Source organism: Chamaea fasciata, unplaced genomic scaffold, assembly GCF_029207755.1.
Source record: "Chamaea fasciata isolate MVZ Bird 193981 ecotype frontalis unplaced genomic scaffold, bChaFas1.0.hap1 SCAF_12, whole genome shotgun sequence".
Taxonomy (NCBI): Eukaryota; Metazoa; Chordata; class Aves; order Passeriformes; family Sylviidae; genus Chamaea; species Chamaea fasciata.
Window position 1 is genome coordinate 19,009,874 of NW_027094097.1, and position 21,201 is coordinate 19,031,074.

Consider the following 21,201-nt stretch of genomic DNA (forward strand, 5'->3'; position numbering starts at 1 on the left):
TTACCATGCTGCCCATGTGTTCAGCTGCTCGCCAAGGCAGACCTAAGGTAGACAAAGGGGTTGTTCCAGTCTTTTGTCAGACTCCTCTGCAATGATTCCTGCAAGAGGGCAACTCTGAGCTTCCCACAACCATGAGAGGACCTGAGCTCCATTCTCACTTCAGGGACTGGCTCCCCCCAGCACCACCAGCCCTGCAGGAGTGGACAGGTCTCTGACTGACTGAACCTTTCACTGGCAAGGGCAGCAGCACAGGAGGCCACCTTCCAACACCTGGATAAATCCAGCTTTACAACTCTTAGCACCATAGACAAAGATGGCCCACAGTGTAAAGTACTGACAGTTAATTTCATCTTGGCGGGATTTCTGCTAGGTCAGGTATCTTCTGTCTGGGTTGCTTTGACTTTTTGCTGGATCAGGTATTGTCGGTCCTGGATCGGTAACAGTCTGCTCTCCAGCAGCTGGAATGAACTCCAGGGTATGTGGTCTGCCCGGATAATTCGACACAAATGTGAACACACACTTGTGATAAATATTGTAGGATTAATTCGTGGTTTTTTGTTGGTTTGTTGGGGTTTTTTTAATAACATTTTATAAAACCTATACAACTGTAGTCTGAGAGTTAGTTTGTATGTTACTGTATAATGTTCTTAAGCCTAAGGAATGCAGGGTTCCGGGAAGACATTCCTCTGCCCCAGAAACAGGGAACCACCCAACACCGAAAGAAAAGAGGGTGCCACCCATGGGAGACGGGGCTGAGCACCACCATCATTGGCCACTGGCCGAGGGCTCAGCACCCCATAGCCATCATCCCAATCCCACCAAGGACATACATCTCAATGCCTGGTTCCTGCAATCCCCGGAAAAACATCACCAAAATCACATCCAGAAAAGAGACCAGATGAATATGAATCCAAGACCATACACACAAAAGAACCGATGAAGTAATCGGTCGCACAAGCCCGGGAATGTATAAAAACGGGCCCTGCACACTCCGAATTTGTGAACCAAAGGGGGATTCTGTGCCAGAGGGGCAGGATCTGCGGTTCGCCCAGCGCCGATTCCCGGGATCGGAACTGCGCTTTGGTTGTGGTTCTATCAGGGTTTTTCTATTTCTCAAACTCTTGATTTTTTTTTGTTTTAATTAACAAATTTGTTATTAATATTTTAAATTCACGGATTCGGCTTATCATTTATAACACACTTGATCCACATCCAAATATTATCAATGAATGATCCAGAAATGTTATGAAGCTCTCTCCCAGACAGTGACAAACCAGCAGCCAGAGCCGGCAGACAGTGTCTAAAACTTTCTTTTGCCACCCACCTTTTCTGTTCTCGCAGACAGACCAGTGACACAAGTGCCTGGCTGCTCTGCAAAACTGAGGCACTGAGAGAGAAACGTCCAAGACAGTGATTTAGCTTAGAAAGGACCAGGCACAAAGGCAGCCCCCACCTGTTACAGTTTTGGCATCATCTGCTCTTTTCACAACCTGCCCACTGCACCTGCAGCCAAAGCTCTGGCCCACAACCCCTGCAGAGAACCCTGCAGGCGCTCCGCTGAAGTGCTAAGCTGCTGCTAGTGCAGAACACCGTCCTGCAAGAGCACTTGGCACTGAGATGCTAACAGGGAAACAGCCCTGGCCTCAATGGCCCCTGTCAAAGAGCAGTTTGCTGGAGGGGGAGAGGATTTCTCTCTGCTAACCATCCCTGTGCACAGTGCAGGCACTGGTGCCCAACCAGTCCCGTCCTCACAAAGCAGCTGCCACCCAGCCCTGCAGGACACGGCCACACATCACAAGAGGCCTGTCCCCAGAACCACACTGGGTGCCTTCTCCATGCCCACCCTACTCACCATCTGCATGCCAAGACAGACAGGCAGCCTCCTCTCAGGATGATTTTTGGAAGATGGACTCTGTTTATTATAAGCTGGATGCCAGACTCAAGTCAAAGTGAGGAACAAGACACGAGATGCTCTTCTCTCCCACTCCTGACACCTCACCACCCAAATATCTCTTATTTATAACTCATCAGCTCCATCACCCACAGTCATAAGACAGCAAAGGAGTTGTGGCTAAATTTCTAGCAACTCTTGCAAAAATACAACTAAAACACAGTTGAAGAGCAAATTCTCCTGGTATAATTATTCTTTGAAAATCTTTCCACAAACAGCAAAAATCACCTCCTCAACAAACTGCATAACCAGGGAAAGACTGAGTGGATAGAAAGGATTAGGAAGGTAATTTTTCAGTTTAGTTGCAGTAAACATTTCAAAATAGATGTGATCTTATGAATTTCATCAGCCATACCTCCCTTCTCCATTTTGAAAGGTTACATGAAGTGGTGAAATGTTAGTTAATTTATGTGTTAGAGGACTGGCAAAAAACCCCCAGAAACCTGTAATCTTTTCATAATTATCAGTCAACACTTAACTGATATGAGAAGCCTCTATTCATAGCCACTAAAAGGAGCATTCATTCCTCTTTACATCATCCCTTTACCGTTATGTCTTGATGCAATTTTCAACAGCAGGTGAAACCACTAAAAATTGGAAACAGTGTGAGAAATTTTCCTCTCTCTGGTTTTAATTAAAGCACTCAGCAAAACAGAGAAGTGATAAAGAGAGGCAACCCTTTCCACCTCAGCTGCTGCCTGTGCACCCGACCTTGGAGCGGCCAGCACAAAAACCTCCCGTGCAACGTCAGGGGTATTTCCCCACTGCTAAAGCAGTGCTTCAGATCATGGCAAAACCAATGAAAGCTATAATTCACGTGTGACTGTGAACTATGGGGCAGTTGTTTGGTGCCCTTTTAGGTTTCAGGGGATCCACTTGAGAAGTGGCTGCCTTTGGGAAAGCCCCAATGAGACCTGAGCTCCCCACAGGCTCCCATCCCAGAGGGACCTTCCAGCCAGGCACAGGCTGGGAGCTGCAGTGTCCCACCCAGGACACCCACACACACCAGAAGCTGACACACCCCACTCCCAGCCCTGGTTCAGACACAGCTTCTTGGGCAAACTGCCCAGATGCTGAGGCTGGACCAAGCACGTGGGCACCCAGGACACGCATCCAGCCTCGGTGTCCCCACCATCCACGACAGTCAGCCTGAATTCCTGCTCAAGTTGCTGTTGGTTCCCTTTGCCCAACACTCACCCCGAGCCCCAGAGGGCCTCTCTGCAGAGCTGCTTCCAGCCAGGTGGGCTCCCAGCTCCCAGCGCTGGAGGAGGCTGTGGCTCCCCAGGTGCAGGACCTGGCTCTTGCCTGTGCTGAATTCATGAGGTTCCCATCCCCACATTTCTGCAGCCTGTCAGGGTCCTGTTGAGCACCACCACATCCATCCAGCCTATCAAGCAGTCCTCCGTGGTGGTCCAATCCACAGGCTGGGCTAGAGGGGTACTCTGTCCCATCACCCCAGTCGTCAATGCAGATGTCAAACCCTACTGACTCCAGCATGGACTTCTGAGGTGCACCACTAGTGACTGGCTCCAGCTCAGCCTCATCCTGCTGGTCACACCCGAGCTCAGCCAGTTTTTAGTCCATCTCACAGTCTCTACTTCACCAGTTTGTGAAGAGGGATGTTATGGGTGACAGCACCAAAAGCTCTATGAATTTTATGAGACATTTAAAGCTTTATGAGATCAAGTAGCACTGCTCTCCCCTAATTCCCCAAATTTTTCATCACAGAAGGCCAACCCAGCACCCCTGCTTCACCTTTTCCCTGGTCCTCCTTTCTCTCACATACCTGCAGAAGCACTTCTTGACTTCCCTGTCTTTCACCAGGGTCAGATGAGCCTTGTGTCTCCTGATATTCCCCCCAGGTCACCTGTCCCTGCTTCCACCCCTTATACATTCCACATACCCTTTCCATTTCTTTCTTCAGAACCCCTTGCTCATCCATGCCGGCCTCTTGCCTCTTCCTGCATGTCAGGATGGACCATTCCTGAACCTGGAGACTGCCAGCCTTGAAAAACCAACCAGTTTTCCTGACCCCTTTTTCACGTCTCCCTACCTACTTTAGAACTCCTGCAAGTCCATAAAATACAGAATTTATAGATGAAATTATTCAAAGTCAGTTCGGTCCACAGAAATGCTCTCCCCTGTTGTAGGTACTGGCAGAGTCTGGACTTCAGCCTCCAAGTAAATCTCACCCTGTCTAAATTCACAGCAAAATGACATGGCTAAGTAAAGAGCTACCTGTGAATATTTACACATTAAATGCCTACTTAGAGATTTAACTCCCCACTGGATTCACTTTGGACTTAAAGTAAGCATAAATACATTTCTGAGTCTGACCTTTGATCAAAACATTTGAGATCAGTGTGTAAATCACTCAGTTGGGATTTTTCCTTCCCATGTGTTAAATCACTGCAGCACAACCTAATGCAAACATTCCCTTAATTGCACAAAAGCCCTTTTGGAATCTCTCCTTTCACTGTATTCACCAAGAAATAGGTTCCTCAATGCTCCCTTGGAAAAAAAATAACAAAGCAACTAACACAACCCACAAAACTTATCTTTTGAAAACTAGCGAAAAGAATTAGTTCAGTTGTTGGGGGTAAAGCAGAAAATTTATTTCTGCTTTAAAAAAAATACTAGAGTCTTTGTTTGCAGATGAATGTAACCTCTTCTGTAATTATATCCATGAAAATAAGGGCAGCTTTTACCAACTCAATGATGAAACTCTCCACTGTGCTTTCTCTGTAAGGTTAAGAGTGAAGTACAGAGTTGGTACTGAGCTGGTGCCTGCACATCCCTTGCTTCTCCCACTGGTGCCTTTGACAGATGAAGGATTTTATAACTTCTCCAGAGGAGCTAATTGTCCTTCTTAGAGAAGGAATCATTGTTGATCCTCAATTAAAACAGACTGTGCTTCACTCTAGTACCAGTCACAAAACATCATCTGTGGTTGTCTCCCACCACAGTGAGAGATGTTTCTTCAAGCAAAGCAAAGAAAAAAAAAAGCAAGAAAAAAGAAAAAAAGAAAAAAAAAAGCCCTGAGAGATCACTCAGAATGGTTGTTCCCCATTGGTTTTCAGCTGGTGGAGCCACAGCTTTTATCCTGCAGTGGAGCCAGTGACTCAGGCTGGCAGGAATGGCTGTGCAAGGAGGAACATGCATCCCTTTCCCTGTCCTTCCCTGCCCCAGCAGCCAGAGCACAGAGGTGTGTGCAGAGGAGCTGGGCACGCTGCTGCTCCCCACCTGGCACTGCCCTGTCCTCTGCAGGGCCAGCCTGAGATCCCAGCCAGCTCCCCCGTCCTGCACCTGCTGGGGAAGGCGAGAGCTCAGCACCTGCTGACAGCAGGAGGACCTTCAGCTCAGACCTGAAATGCTGCCTGTCCCCCGGGCTCCAAACTCTGCTTCCCCTGCAGACACTTGCCACTATTTCTTCATGACTTTGAGAGAAGAACGCCTGAAGTATTTTATTCCTGTTTAGGACTAAACACGTGGACTGTCACCTGTTCTGATCTTTATACTCCAGCCTGCACAAACCATCCTTATCTCACTTCTTCCCTCCCCCTGCTGCTTCCAAGCTTGTGTCCTGCCCTGGGCTCCAGGATGAGCACAAACATGCCACTGTTTGTTCCCCAATGGTCACACTTGACCCTGAGTCAGCCTTACTTAATTTAGACCCTGAGACAACACTTTGTTGACTTAAGTCAACCACTTGCTGAGAAACTGTAAGCTGTATGGTCCGAAAAATTCAAACAGCAATTGATTTGCAGGCTTATTGGACTTATTTTTCTGGCCGGTAGCTATTTTTTTGGGAACAGTAGTGTTGCAGCAGGAAATGATGCATGCAGAACAGAGCCTCCACCAGCAGCACATCCAGCTCCCAGATCTTCCTTCAAAACAGGAATTAATGTCCACTCTTCAGGGAGATGTTTTACACATCGTTGCCACCTGGGTGTGCAGCTCCTGTCTCTCCAGAAGGGCACACACTCGTTCATCTCACTGCATTTTGGTTGCACTCCCAATCGAATTTACATGTACAAGCAAAACTGAAGTCATGATCTCACATTCCCTCACAGTGCCCCTATAACTTGGTTCCCTGGTCAAAATGAAAATGGCTCAAATTAAAAACAAAGTGAGTTTATACTGCTTTCAGCTCAGCCCTGGTGCTGGCAGTTCTGGACCAACAGACACTGCCTTGAAATGGCAAAACCCCAGAAAACACTTAGGGGGGGGATGCAAACACACAGGCAGAAGCTTCATAATAAAAATGAAATAATGCATTTCTCAGAAACTTCAGCAAATACTATCATGTATCTGCCAGAACTCTCAGCAGCCTCCCTCTTTTTTTTTTAATCAAAGTTCTCTCTTGCCTTTTCCACATTGTATGGGAACATTAAGTTCGAACGTCCCCAAATGCACACACTGGTGAGCACCCTGTGGCAGTGGGCACTCCCAGAGTGACTGACCCTCTGAAGAGATGCCCCCACACACTGCACATCTCTTCCTCTCTGCTTTTAAGAATCACAGCAAGCTTCACAGCAACCTTGAGGACCACAGCAGCCAAGTCCTTGAAGAAGCTGTGGTCTCTGAACAAGCCCACACTTGGACGCTGAGAGAGAACAGGAGTCAAAGCAAACCCCCCCCAAAGAGCAGAAGAGAGGAACTCTGACCATTGGGATCAGCCAGGGCACATCACCCCTACCCAACAATGTGGGCTGAGAGTTGGAGGAAGTGACACCTGGAGCAGGGCCAGAAACTCCCCATGCCAGCATTGACCCAGCCGGGAACAGCAGAGCTCTAAGTCAACTCTTGTTATTCAAGGGGTACTTTGTCAGATAAATGAAACGAAGTCCTTCCACCAGTCCTGAAATGCACTATTTCTCTGACCTTACAGTAATCTAACACCAGGTTTCCCAATTCTGCCAGTCCAAGCAAGCACAACACCCAGTAATTTCAAAGGAAGTTCTGCCCAAGGGAGTCTGGGGTTCGTCCTTCAGCTCAGGGGTGTGGGTGTTTTGTGTTGTGGGTTCATTTTTTCCCTTTTCACGAGTTACAGAAGTAAATCAGACAAAGTGAGACGTGGTGTCCAGCCAGAGCCAGGCCACCACATGGGTTTGAGCTGCTCCCTGCTCCTGCCACCCCATGGGGAAGTCAGACAAAGCCCCTGGAGGTGGGAAGCAGGGAAAAGCAGAGCTTCACACACTTGGCTCACCAGGAAGCTGATTTGCAAGTCTGCACTTGGCACAACTTCAGAGTGTTTTCTTTGGGGTAACCTCTGCGGATCACCTCTTTCTGGGCTGGTTCTTCACAGGCCTGGACTCCTCCCAGGTGGGAAGAGGGGCTGAGAAAGCCTCTTCCCAAAAGAGCCACCATCAGTTTGCTCTTACACAGCATGCAAGGCTATTTCAGCCTAATCCAAGCTATCCCTTCTCTTTTCACACTTTCTTAATATGCCAGGGAGGTTTTTTGGGTTTGCTTTTTTAAAAGGCGTGGTCTGACGCTCCAGTCATTCTACCCCTATGTGGAACTGCCCCATTGCTCTCAGGCAATGCGGGATTTGGTGAGTGAATTGCCACATCTCCACCCTGCCGGAAATTCCTGCAAGGGGCAAACCTCATCCATGCTATGCTCAAAGCCCCAGGCCCAAAGCTGCCGTGGGTTTGGGTCTCTCCCTCTCTCTGAACTGGGCAGTGACCAAGCGCAGGGGCTGCTGCTGTGGCTGCACCACTCTGCACGGACAGGCAGCACCTCCCGGCACTGACACTCTCACCAGCCTCACACAGGAGTGTCTCCCTCAAAACCAACGCACAGAACGACCGGGAGATCCTCTTTCCAGGCAAAGTAGAACAAGCTTTCTCCCTAATTGTTTGTGAAACAGCATCTGAGTCTAGCACCCAGTGACTGCAAAGGTTTCATAAAAAGGCATTAAATAAGAATAGGCTGTACCTATTGTTTTGCTGGGGAAAAAAAAAAAAAGGCAACCAAAGGAAGACAATGGCAAGAGCCGTGAGAGCCCCAGCGCCTCACTCAGCCAGGCAGCACCAGGGTGATCTGTAGAAGCACCTGCAGCTCACGTGCATTACCCCTGCCTGTGCCTAACACCCCCTCCAGGCTTAGCTCTGGGTTCCTTTGAGGACCCCTGCTCTGGGCAGAAGGCAACAAGGAGAAGAAAAGCAGAGGATGCACAATTGACATCTGGACACAGCCTCCATCCCATCACACCCATCCCCACCCCTCCCTGAGAGCGGAGCCATCTGGGAACTCTGTGCCCAGCAGAGACTTTGTACGAGCTGAAAGGGGTCAGCAGGACACAGAGCATGCAGCCCTCTCCCACCACCACCGACTCCACCTGCTCACGGTCACCAATTTCCTGCAAATTATCTGTCCGAAGGCAGGTTCCCAGGCACACAGCACATGGCTTTCAGAGCCTGGCACAAAGCAGTGATACACTGACCATTCCATGGTGGGCACGGCTGGGAGGAGCAGGGGCTGCTGGACAAGCCAGGCAGAGAAACAGGCCCAGGCACTGGGGTGAACGGACATATTCCCTGATCTCTGTGGTGTAATAAAAACAACTCGAGATGAGTCCCAGCTGTCAGAAACAAGTCACTCATGCCTCCACGACCTAAACAGGACTGTCATTCATGAGGAAACACTGGGTTTATCAGATGTGCTCCATCTTCTAAATAAAACTGCAAGAATTCTACATACTTTGCGTGAATTTTATTTTGAGATGTCTTGAGGGTTTTTTTCCCCCCCGAGCCAAGCCACAAAGGTCTGCACCCAAGTCATGGGGGGTTTCCAAGAGAGCAAGTGCATCACTTGCCCTGCATCACTGCAGCTGTGCAGGGCTGCACTGCCCAGGCCCAGCCCTGCTCCCATCAGTCAGGAACAGGTACAGCAAGCCAAGAGACTTTCCGAGACAACCAGCTACTGACCTACACATCGAAAAAATTATATGCTTATTTCTGAAACCAGCTCCAAATATGGACCTTAACACACTTGATTGGTGTGCAGGTCTGTTTTCTATTGAGTGTTTAGGTTTGGGAAACATGGCTTTGATTAAAAACAGGCACCCCACCAACTGCAGAGAATTTTCACATAACTGCCTGGCAAAAACAACAACAACAAAAAAAGCAGAGCTGCAAAAGTTATTGCCATTCATCAAAACTTCTGCCTTGTTCCCTGAGGAATTGCCTGTTCGCCCCACCTACACTTGAGAATGCACCTACAGCTGGGATGCTCGAGGTTAAGAGCAACTGCCACAAGAGAGAATCCAAGATTTCACCAACCACAGCTCTTTTCACTGCCTCCTATAGTGTTGTTTCGTCCCAGCTGATACTGCATTCCAGTGTCTTTTGCTTCTTCCAATTTTCTTTAAACAAACCCAAAAATCAACATTCCCTTTGAACCAGAAGAGTTATGGAGAGATGGAAAGAGTGGCAGGTGAGACCATTCACAGACATTGGTCTGATCCTGCTGCATTCCATGCTGGTGACAAAAGCAGGCAGGGCAGCGGAGAGCAGCACACGGCCAGGTTAACACACTTCTGTGAGCAGGGGAAACCACAGACTAAGTGACAAAGTTTATTCACTACCCCCTTGCTCAGAACCACCCCATCAGTGATTCTTTTCCAGTTATTCAATATTTGACCCAAACAAACAGATTTAGCTGGAATTTCACGGCAGCAAAACATAGAAAACCAAGACCCTGCTCTAACTCTAATGCTGCTGAAGGCAATGTCACATCCACATGGCCAAGGAAACAGAACCAGCCACAGCAGCAGAGCCCTTGGCTGTCTCACTTCAGCCAAGTCCATGTTTGATTTACCACAGTCACCATCACACTTCTCCCACCTGGTTGGAAACCCCTTCCCACCAAAAGTTTCCAATCCACACACACACACACACTGCAGTTCTGTCCATGCCAGAGACACACACAAAAAGGAGCCTCAAATTACTGCCATTAAAATTTGGGACATCCATGAACTGTTTCACAGCACCTGACCCAGGCACGGAGCCCACCCAGGGCTGGCCCCACCTGCTGCCCCCCTGGGGACAGTGGCAGCACAGAGGGACACTGAGACAGCAGGACCACGCAGCCCGGCCCAGGAGCCTCACCCCGGCATCCCTGCACGCCTGGGGACGAGCTGCAGCCCAGGGGAAAGGTTGGTGCCATGACCACCAGAACAAAAGGGTATTTCCCATGCCTGGGAGAGGCCAAAGGCTCTCTCTCCACAGACCACAGGAAATATGATCCAAGCCAGCTGAAGCATCTAAACATGCACAACTGTCAAACTGCATTTAGGAATGGTTTTTTGTTTCTCTTCATTTTAACTTTGAAATTTTCTCATTTTTTCAAGTGACCACATTAAAGGAAGAAAACATCTTGTTTTCTCTTTCCAGGAGCTCTGAGGTGTCAGCAGTCAAACAGTTCACCAATTAAATGAATGTCTGGATGGCTGGGAAACAATGAAAGTCCCTAGCAGCTCTTCCACAATAGCCATCTACTTTTCCGAAAAACTATAAATACATTCTGAGCTGAAACAAGCTTTGTTCAGCCAAATTCTTAAAAGAGCAATATTACATACGAGACATGACTTTTTGTAACCTATGAAATGCCTCCTGGTTGTCCATTTGATCTGCTCCCAACTTCAGGACAATCTCAGATATTAACATTTTTTAGTTTTGCACACCGCCTTCCCCGCACTTCTCCCCACACTCCCAAACACACAGTAACCCCCACAGGACACCAAATGCATTTCACTGCTGCTGCCTGCAATTAAAGACTTTACAATTAAGGCTGGAGTTGGGGGAGATGATTACGAATTTGTGCTGTTACTCCAACCCAATCATATCCCTCTTTCAAAGGAATTTGACTTCTCCTCCCTGGCACCTGAGGAACTCAATTCCCTGCTGGGGAGTTCAGCCCCCCAAAGCCCATCAGGGGGGCCCTGAGCCCACCTGCACAAGGACTCCAGGGCAGCTCAGCCCAGGATGGTTTTGTCACCAGGCCAGGCAGAGCAGCCCCTTCCCCAGCACGGGAGGGTGGGACAGCAGCCCTTGTGCCCATGCCAGCCCCAGCCACGCAGAGCTGAGGCTCAAACCCCACTGCCTACAGCTTTTCATGCAAAGCCTGCCAAAAAGAACCTTTCCAGCATCTAAAACTTGGAAATAGGTGTCACCAGCAATAAATCCTCACCCCCTCCCCCAGCTGAGTCCCCCGTGTAAACTTTTCCATGTTTATGTGCACGGTGGTTCTCAGCTGAGCACTGAGTGAGTGTTTGTGCTCTGGGGTGCTGGGGTTTTTTCCTTAATGAGTCATAGGCCTTTTCTTAAAAGTTTGCTGGAACACATAAATGTGACATTAGAGGTTTAGTAAAAACTGCTCCAAAAAACAAGGAATGAAGTTTCAGACAATGTGAAATACTCCAGCTGGAAGAGATACATGACTTGCCTGGCCGCTTTTTTGTGCTCGGTCTCAGCACAGTAACAAGCAAGGCTATGCTGACAGGGAGCGAGAACAACCCAGTGAGGTTAATAAGAAGAGATAACACATACCACAGAATGGAACTATCTGCTCCAGTGTAGAAAAAAAGGAGAAAATCCACTTCCAGAGACAGCGCCCACACAGGCACATTGAAAAATCACATAAAAATCCAGCCAAACACCACATTTATTGGTTGATCATTAGCACATTTGCTAATTTTGTTCAGAGCTGAAGGCTAAGAAGCCAGCAGGAATCCTGCTGCCAGCCTCAGGAGCTGTCACACCCCCGGAGCAGCTCCAAGCAATGCCACATCACAACCCCAGGGACGATGGTCCTGTCAGGACTTGAACCTTTCAGGCAGTAAACACAGCCCTCCGACGTGAGCCTTTCCAAGACCCCATGGAAACCTACAGACACCATGCACAGTCCTGCATCCCATCCCGCTGGCTGCTTCAGTTTGGCTTCATTTCACACATATCCCTGTCACACACAGGAGACACTTTGTCCAGGAAGGGGCACAAAAATCAACCACCACATCATACTCTAAGACACTCAGTTTCTCCAGCCACAGAAACATGGAATTATTCTGGACACAATCAACCAGACCCTGCCAACGTGCTGTCCTGAGATATTTGGGACATATGAGGTAGGTACAAGGCAAGCCTAGAGCTTATTAAATGCCTGCATAAATGTTCTGATCTTAGTAAAACTATTTGGCTTATCAATGTTCGTTTATTTTCTTTCCATTGCTGAACAATCCTATTATATACCTGAAAATTACTTTGCCAAGTTTGGGGCATTTTTTGATAATCATTTTAGCATTTTTTTTAAATAATCAGTTTAAGATTAGGCAAATTCTCTTCCTTTGAGAGTGTTTTCTAAGCACCCAATATGCACACAGCTAAGAGAAATTTACATCCTAATTTATTAACTGTGGATATTAAGGATTTCAGTCTAGACCTGCTGCCATGAAGCCATCAGTAACACACAAACTTGTACCATTTACACATTTTAGATGTAAAAATTATACAACTTCAGGGATGCTTTCCACTGCAAAAAAAAAAAAAATTCAATTTCAATCACACTATAAAAACAGCTACTTTGACAGTTACCTGCTCCTTAACAGCAGGGTAACATTTCTAGTCTGCAAACTACAGTGTCCACTGAACGCACTAAAGTCATTAAACTGGGATTTGCTCCCAATTCACACACCCCATGTGTGAACCTGCAGTGAGTGACTGCACTTCAAACAGGACATTCACACCCAAAAATCTCTGTGGAAGATCCAGCACAGAGGTGAGGGAAACGAGTTCAGCTCCGGTACAAGAACCATTTCTGACTTTCAGTCTTGCTTAGGATATCTCCCCGACCCACCTGAGAGAGCAGAGCTGACTGGACTGGGTTTTTGGGGGTCAGGGGGTAGGCAAAGGGGGAAGAGCTGTGTTTAAAAGCCTGATGCTACTCCTCGAGGAAAGCCAACAGAGTCTTGGTCTGGAGCTTGTGACAACCCTAAAAGCTGAGCAGAAGCACTGAATTGCTCAGTGCTTCTCACAGCATTCCCACCCCAAACCCAACTGCAGCACAGGCTCTGCTCAGCCCCTGCAAACCTTCCCTCCCCTTGGCACTCTGCTGCACAGCCTGCCTCAAAAGAACACAGAACATCTCCCAAACCCCGGGCAGCAGAGGAGGGTGACAAACCAGGTAACAGCACAGCAGTGCTCGTGCCTCTGCCATCTCTTGTCCTGCAGACACAAACCCTTGCACTAGAAACCTCACCTTGCTACCTCTACTCAAACAGGTGGCAGTTCTTTGGAAGAATGGTTTTCTTCTCTCCCCTTTACACGTGGTGCTTTTACGACAGAGTAAAAGCAAGTGCAATAAAAGGAAACAAAACATCTGCTATGAAACAATACCCCATCCACAGTCAAGCGTCATGCAAGGTAAGAGAAGGTTTGTCCCCATCTTTAACACAGGCTTCTGTCCAAGTTACAGCCATCCAAACTCCCGTTTCGTGTTAATTGTGCATGTATCTAGTACTTCGTAAAATAAAACCACACATATTCCACAGCTCTCCCCTGCTGTTATTGTATCACTTCCCAGCTTCAAGAAGAGTCGTAAGGACGTGCATGGCCAGCAGGGACTGCAAAAAGCCATCTCAGGAGCATCCCTCATAGCACATTTCACACCACAGACAAGATTCCTCTTTCCCAGCTCTGTAGACTTGTGTTATCCTGTGCTTTTTTCATGTAAATTCCTTTTACTTTCTCTCCCCCACCTTCCTACTCCTTCCTCCCCTTTGGATGATGCTCCGGGTACAGACTTTATCACTTTTCCCCGTGGTTTCCTTGCCTCATTCAGGGGACAGTCTCCTGGTCGCTGTGAGCCACAAGGACACTGCTGCTCCACAGGTACGCCAGCATCTCCCACCGCAGCTCCTCCTGCCCCTTCCCCCCAACACACACCTGCCTTGCCTGACCCCTTCTTCAGGGGCTAGAAAAGCCTGACCACTCTCGATTTAGTTTCAGCAATGTATTTTCCAGCTGTAATAGGGAGATCAGAAAAAACCCCAGAACTCTGAGATCCGTGGCCTGTTTGAACACTTCAGGAGACCCCACCATGCGAGTTTATTTCTATTTAAGTGTTTGCCTGTCAAAGGCAATTTTTTTCCTAGGACAGCCTCAACTGCAAATGCTGAAGCTGCTTACCAATACTGGATGAATTTCTAAGCCCAGCAAAAGAGAAATATAAAGTAATTACCAGACAATAAATCTTTGCTTATCCCCCCCCCCCAAACAATATGATGTATTAATCATTACCTCTACTTTGATGGAAACAGGAAAGATCTAATATTTCATAAAGAAACCTTGAGGAACTCCTAAGATTGAAAACAACTCCATAGCAAATCTCTCAAGTGTTCTGGTCACCAATTGCAAGCTCATCTAAATTTCATTCAAATTTTGAAATTTCATCTCTGTGCAATGCAGCTTTCAGAGACTCATCACTGTTACCTGTCTAAATTTTGATCTCACTTGCATAAACACCCTTCCATCACAACAACATGCACACACAGAACAAGCACAAACATACAACTCCGAATTCATGAGCACACCGCAGGGCTCAAATCCAGATTTACATGGATGGCTACACACATAAAGGGCAGAGAGGGCCTGGATGGGTCTAGAGATTTATTTCTTCCCTTCACCTGGTCTTCCCTCCCCTCACCTACCAGGCCAAAGGCTTTTCAACACCACGTTATCAGCACTGTTTCTTGGTGGTGCTCCAGAACACATGTGCTGCCACTGCTGGATGGCTTTCTGGAGAGCCCTCAAAAGTCAAGGCTACTCACCAGGGTAGGCACGGGCTGTGCCAGACTGAGGACCGCATCACTAACAGAATCCAGACTCTGTGTCTCATCCTGAGACATCCCTGCTCCCTTGGCAAGCCTCCTTCAGGGCCCCAGGAATTCAGTCCCCGGAATTCTGCACGGTGAACACCAAGATGCCCGCGGAAGGCAGGGGAGGCAGCAGCTCTGTGACAGGATCATTTGTTCTCACGCGTGCTATGAACTCGCCCTGTTCTGCATCTCAGCTGTGAGAGGTGGGGGTGAGGGGGCAGCCAGGGGTGGGGAAGGCTCTGGATGTGCAGGGATGGGCAAGAGCACCTCCACAAAGGGAGCTGAAGGACAACGGGAGCAATGGGGACAATGGACAAAAGCACCTTCACAAAGGGCACTCCCTGCACAAGGGGAGCTGAAGGACAACAGCAGAGCTGCAGACTTGCTGGTCCCTCTAGACTTTGCACAGGCAGGCAGCTGCACTCCCCACCTCCCCAGGATCCACGATCAGGTGCTTCTTGCAGCTTTAGCAGAGGACAATGTGACAACTGAGTCACATCTGGGGCTGGATTCCACCACCGTGGCCAGGATGAGCAGAACCCTTGTTGAGGGACGGCTGCAGCACAGCAGGGGCTGCCAGCAGGGCGTGACTGCTGCCTGCACCCCTTCACCCACCCTCCTGCCACTGCTGACAACAACCAGCAAAGAGATCTGCCTCAAAACCAACAGCCCGATCAGCCCAACTGCTCAACATCTCCCTGCCCGGCAGGTGACAAGCCACAGCTTTACAGCCAGTCCCACCAGGATGCATGACTTGGATGGGTGTGCCAAAAAACAACTCCAACCTTACACTTTTTTCAACACCTAGACATCAGACTGAAGTGTTCTGCAAAGAAAACAGAATTTAAGACAGTGCCTGAGCTCACGACTTTCCAACACCTACCAGTGTCCTGCCGACACCTTGGGATGAACGTTCAATTTTAAAAAAACAGTCCTGAAACAACTTTTACCTCACCTTGTATCAATGTTCAGCTCAAAACAGTTATAAAAATGAGTGAAAGTACTTTTTTTTTTTTTACCTCACTTCTCAGCATCTGCCACTAAACCAAGCACGTTTAGTAAACCGTCAGTACCTTGACAGGGGGTCCCAGAGGGCTGAGGAGGAAGAAATTTGGGCAGGGAATGAACAGGAAGCAGCTACAAGGGAACAAAGTCCCACAGCTTTACCCAATTCAGCTGCTGCCAAAGGAAGGGTCTCAGCTTCCTGGAGCCCTCTGTCTGCACCCTCTGCCTTGGGCCAGCTCCAGCCATCTCTCGGACAAGGAAGAATTGGAGCAGCTCAACAATCCAGCCCCAAACCACCCTTCCTTTTCTTCCTCCTTCTCTGCAGGCTTTGTTTGGGTCAGACCGCTGAGTGCAGGCGGCTGCAAGGCGTTGGTGGGAGCACTTGGAAGTGGAATGGTGCTGCCCCTCACCTGCGCAACTGGGCCAACGCAGAGCCTTCCTTTGGCAGCACTGGCATCTTGCCTCAGCACCAGCAGCCCTGGGGGAGCACTCACACAAACGGACCCACAGTCAGGACGGAGGCAGGGCAGAGCTGTTCCTCCTCCAGGCGGAGCTGGCTAGTCCCTTGACCTCAGTTTCAAAATAGCACACTGCTCAGTGTTTAATTTTACTGGGGGTGTGGGGGGCAGACAACAACAACGTGATGACAGGACACAGAGCACAGTAAATACCTGGTGTCCTCATATCACTATTTACTCATTAGACAACTGAGCTCATCTAATTAAGAAGCAGTAAAGCATCTCCTCTGTTCCCTCTAACTTGTTGAACCTATTAGCTCAACACTTCTGCTCTCCACAGGCACCAAAGAACACCCAGCACTGCCTCTGGAGTGTGCCAGACACCAGTGCTAAGCTGACACTTCACAGCTGCAGCACGTACAAACCCCAATGAAAATCAATGAATTTTCTTTGCTTCTTTTTATTAATTTCTTTAAGACACTTTCAGGTTAAGTCAAACTAAAAACAAGACTTTTCCCAATTCTACTCTCAGTCTCCTTGACCTGCCCCTGTGGCCTGTGGTCAGCCCCGCCAGCCTCTCATGCACTGGCTCAGCCAAAATTCAGTAGTCACCTACACGGATCCTTCTGAACCAAAACCATGGGATCAAAGCCACCAGGATTTATCAAAACCTCAACAATTCACAGAAACCAGCTTTGTCTTTCAAAGCACCCCAGTTTTCTGGGTGGAAGTCACAGTAGCAGTCCTCCATGCTGCCACAGCAGGAGCCCCCCAGGCTCCCCAGGCACAGGCTCATCCTGCACTGGGAGCATCTCCCAAGGCCTGGGGCCTGCTGCAACACATCGCCGTGGAGCAGGGGCACTTCCAACAGTCAAACTCCGATAAAAACAAAACCCATCCGCAAAGCACATTCCCCACGCTTGCTCCTGGAGCCCCTGATCGAACACCCAGCTTTCCCAGGCCACTGGAAACACCTCTGAGAGGCTCAGGACACATAAGTCGTTTCCTGCTCTTCCGTTTCATTCCTCGGTCTCTCACTGTATGCCGCGGAAATGCTGAAGGTAACATTTCCGGCACTTTGTGCGCTCCAAGCCCCACGCAGCTTCTGCACATCACCCGGAGGGAACCAGAACTGCCCGCAGCAGGATCCCCTCAGCCGCTGAGGAGTCCTGCCAGGTGCCAACACTGCAAAAGATGCAGCGGGTGATCCATCAGCCGCAGGATGAAGGAAGGCAGCAAGCACTGCATTCAGCCTCCTTTGTCTGGGCACAAAAGCTTGGGGAAACTCTGCCACTGCAGTTTCCAGGAAGGTTTTGCTGGTGGAGAGGTCGCTGCTCACTGAGCTACCGCCACTGACAGGCCCAGGTCTCTCTCGCAGACAAGCCAAGGCAGCTCCGCACCTCCTTCCTTCCCTGCAGAGCACACCAGAGCCGCGCCAAAGGCGGGCCGAGCCTCGAGGCGGAACCAGCGACCCGGGGAACACACGGCTCCATGGCCAGGAGCGCAGACAAAGCACGGAGGTGACCATTCCCTCCAGCCTGGACGGGGCCGGCTCATCCACAGCCCCTCACCTTCCCGGGCCTCGCGCTCCGTCCCCTGCGGGGGCTCTGACAGCGCCGCGGAGCCCCGGCTCTCGTTCCGCCGGGAACGAAGGAGCTGCTCCCGACGCCTGCCCGGCCCGGCCGGCTCCGGGCAGCGTTGGCACGCTCCAGCATCAACTTCTCACAGTGCTTTTAGCCTTCGCCACCCAGCACTAAGTGAGAAAGACAGGGAAGCCTAATCCTAACTAGTGCGGCTACAAGACACGTGCACTCGTCCGCATTTCAAGAAGTTTCTTCCGTAAAGAAGCAACAAAAACTCAGGAGATGACCATCAGGCCGATTTAACCTCAGCAAGGGCCGAGGGCTCCTCTCCTCCAAACTCCCCTCCGGTCGCAGGGATGTCCCTGTGTGCTGAGCAGACCCTGCGAGGCCTCTCGGGGCAGAACAATGCCGGGCTCCCGCAGGTACTCGGAACTAGCACAAGGATTTCACTGGACGAGGCACCTCGAGCTGCTCCACCACACTCATCTACAGAAGTTACCACAGACTGAGAGCAGGACTGCAAACACCACAGCCTCTGGGATGCTGGAGCTCAGCAGAGAAGCTTCAGCAGCCCGTGAGGAAGGGAAACAAACGAGAGCCGCTGTAAGCCCCGACTGCACAAACAGCTTTCGTCACACTTCAGACAAGTCTCCCATCCGCACGTGGAAAGGGAAGCATCACACATCCCGGCAAACCGCGTTGGGAAGAGACGGGAGAAAGTTCACATACCGAGTGTGAACCATGGTGCAAGCACTTCGGACACCAGACGGTGTCTGCGGCCACGTGAGACTTCAGCAGGCACCTGGTCCAGAGCAGCCCCGGGCACGGCACACCCGCCTTCTCCACGGCCGAAGCCGCCCGGCTCGGCAGGCCCCGCGCACCGCCGCCCTCCGGCCGCCCGCTCCCCCCGCCCCACTCACCGAAGTACTCCTTCTTCATGTGCATCTCCAGCTCCTTCTCCAGCTCCAGCGTCAGCGCCTCCAGCCGCCTCTCCGCCTGGCTGGGGCCGCTCTCCCGGCACGGCGTCACCTGGTACGGGAGCTTGAATTTGGGAGCCGAAGCGGAGCCTTTGGTCGGGCTGTAGGCGTAGGGGGGCGGCGGCTCGGGGGCGCCGGCCGGGTGCTGCTGGTCGTGCCGCGGCGGGGACTGGGCATGGATCCGGTGGTACACGTCCCCCAGCTCGGGCACGGCGCCGTCCTCCTGCAGGCCGGGCCCCAGCAGGGACGAGCGCGGCGAGGGCAGCTGCAGCTCGGGGTAGGCGCTCATGGAGCCGCGGGAGCTCCGCGAGCTCTGGCTGGAGATGCTGGAGCGGGGGCTGACCACGGCGGGGCCGGCCGAGCCGCGGCCCTCGGGGCCGCAGAGGCTGGAGCGGGGGCTGGCCAGGGCGAGCCCGGCGCCGCCCGCCCCCTCGGGCTCGGCGCAGCCCGGCGGGCCGTACCTGGAGTCCGAGTAGCTGGAGCGGGGGCTGGCGGTGCAGGAGTACTGGCTGGCGGTGCTGGAGCGGGGGCTGGCGTGGCGCTGGTCGTAGCCCATGCTGATGCCGCTGGTGCGGTTGCTGCTGGGCTTGCTGCCGCCGCCCTCGTAGCCGGTGAGGCTGGCGCGGGGGCTGGAGTGTTTGCTGGTGTCGCTGGCCGTGCTAGCGTAGCTGGAGCGGGGGCTGAGGGCGGCTCCGTCGTACTGCACCAGGCTGCCGCGGGGGCTGCCGTACTTGTCCTGCCCGGGCACCACCAGGCTGGAGCGGGGGCTGGAGAACTTCTCGTAGGGCAGCGCGACCGCGCCGCCCAGGCTGGAGCGCGGGCTGGAGAACTTGCCGTGCTCGGCGGCGGGGCCCGGCGAGGCGGCGGCCAGGCTGGCCCGCGGGCTGGCGGCGCCGAACTTGCCGTCCGGGCCGCCGGGCGCCCGCCCGCCGCCCTTGGCCACGTAGCCGCCCTCGTAGGCGCTGCCCGCGGCGTAGCGGTAGCCCTCGGCCGAGTAGCGCTTGCCCTTGTCGGCGAAGCCGCTGTAGCAGGGCAGCGCCACCTCGGAGCGGGTGCACAGCCCCTCCTCGCAGCACGGCGGGCCCGCGGGCGGCTCGGCGGCGGCGCGGCCGTTGGCGCGGAGCGGGGCGGCTTTGCCGCAGGGGGCGGCGGCGGGGAAGCCTTCGGCGGGCGGCGGCGGCGCGGCGGTGCCGTTCATCTTCCGTCCCCGCTGCTCCGCCGTCATGTGGGCGGCGATGACCCGCTTGGTCTCCTCCAGGTCGGGGTGCAGCGCCAGGTCCCGGCGGCCGCCCCGGCCGTACGGACCCTCCGGGCAGGGCTCGTACAGGGACAGGTCCTCCATGAACTTGGTGGCCTTCAGTGCCATGTCCTCCTCGTACTTCTCCATGCTCGGCCGGAGCCCGGCGGCGCGGGGCGGGGGAGGGCGGTGAACTCTCCGCGAAAGCGCAGCCCGGAGCGGAGAAAGAAGAGAAGTAAAAAAAGAAGAGGAAAAAAAAAAAAAAAAAGCCAAAAAGCAAAAGAAATTCCCAAATCCAACAACACAAAAAGCACCCCAAAAGAAAGCCCCTTCCCGCGGTCCTGGCGGGGCAGCGGCGGGACGCGGCTCCTTGTCCGGAGAGCGGCGAGGCGGCGGCCGGGCTCGGGGCGGTCACCCGGGCGGCATCCCGCGCCGCGGCACTGGGCTCGGTGCGGCCGGGCTGCCCGGCGGAGCGCGGCCGGCGCAGACGAGGCGCCCCTGTGTCACTTTCCAGCCTTAAATAAGTTGCTCGGTCCAGTCAATGGCGCGCTGCGCGGAGGAATTTGCGCTCGGTGGGTCCCTGCCCCCGCCGCCCCCGGCGGCCGCCCCGCGGCGGGGCCGCGGCCCGCCCGCACCCCCGGGCGGGGGCGAAGGCGGCGGCCGGCCCGGAGGGGCTTTGCGGCGCGGCGAGCGCAGCGCGGGGCGCGGCGAGGCAGGGACTCCTTTGTGTGGGGCAGGAATGCGAGGAAGGAGACTGGGCGCTGCGTCCCGCTGGAATGTAGTTAATGCCGGAGCCAAACAATGATTTTCCCCGAGTCAGTCAGGGAGAGGGCGGCCGCGGCGCTGCTCGGCGGCGGGGTCGGCAGCTCCCTCCTCGGCTGGGGCCGGCCGAGCCCGGCCCGGGGCCGGCGGCGGGCGGCGCCGCGGCGGTGGCGGGGCTGTCACCGCGCCGGGGGTCCCCACGCGGGGCTCCGGGGAGCCACGCACGGAGCGCCCGAGCAGGAGCGCTCGGGGTCCCGGCCCCAGGGGCTCCGTCGCCCGCGCCCCTCGCTGGAACTTTCCGACAGGACCCGCGGCCTCGTCCCGCGTGGGGAAGGAGCGGCTCTGCCC

At 52.5% G+C, this 21,201-nt stretch overlaps 1 protein-coding gene across 1 annotated transcript in view; it reads right to left on the reverse strand.

Moving 5' to 3' along the window:
- WTIP (WT1 interacting protein) overlaps window positions 1–20,961 on the reverse strand; it is an 86,607-nt gene extending 65,646 nt beyond the window's left edge. The window contains exon 1 of the mRNA XM_066194946.1: window positions 18,798–20,961. Coding sequence (XP_066051043.1) covers window positions 18,798–20,241 — 1,444 coding nt within the window. The 5' untranslated portion in view covers window positions 20,242–20,961. The remainder of the gene's footprint in view (window positions 1–18,797) is intronic.
- Window positions 20,962–21,201: the final 240 nt, after the last annotated feature.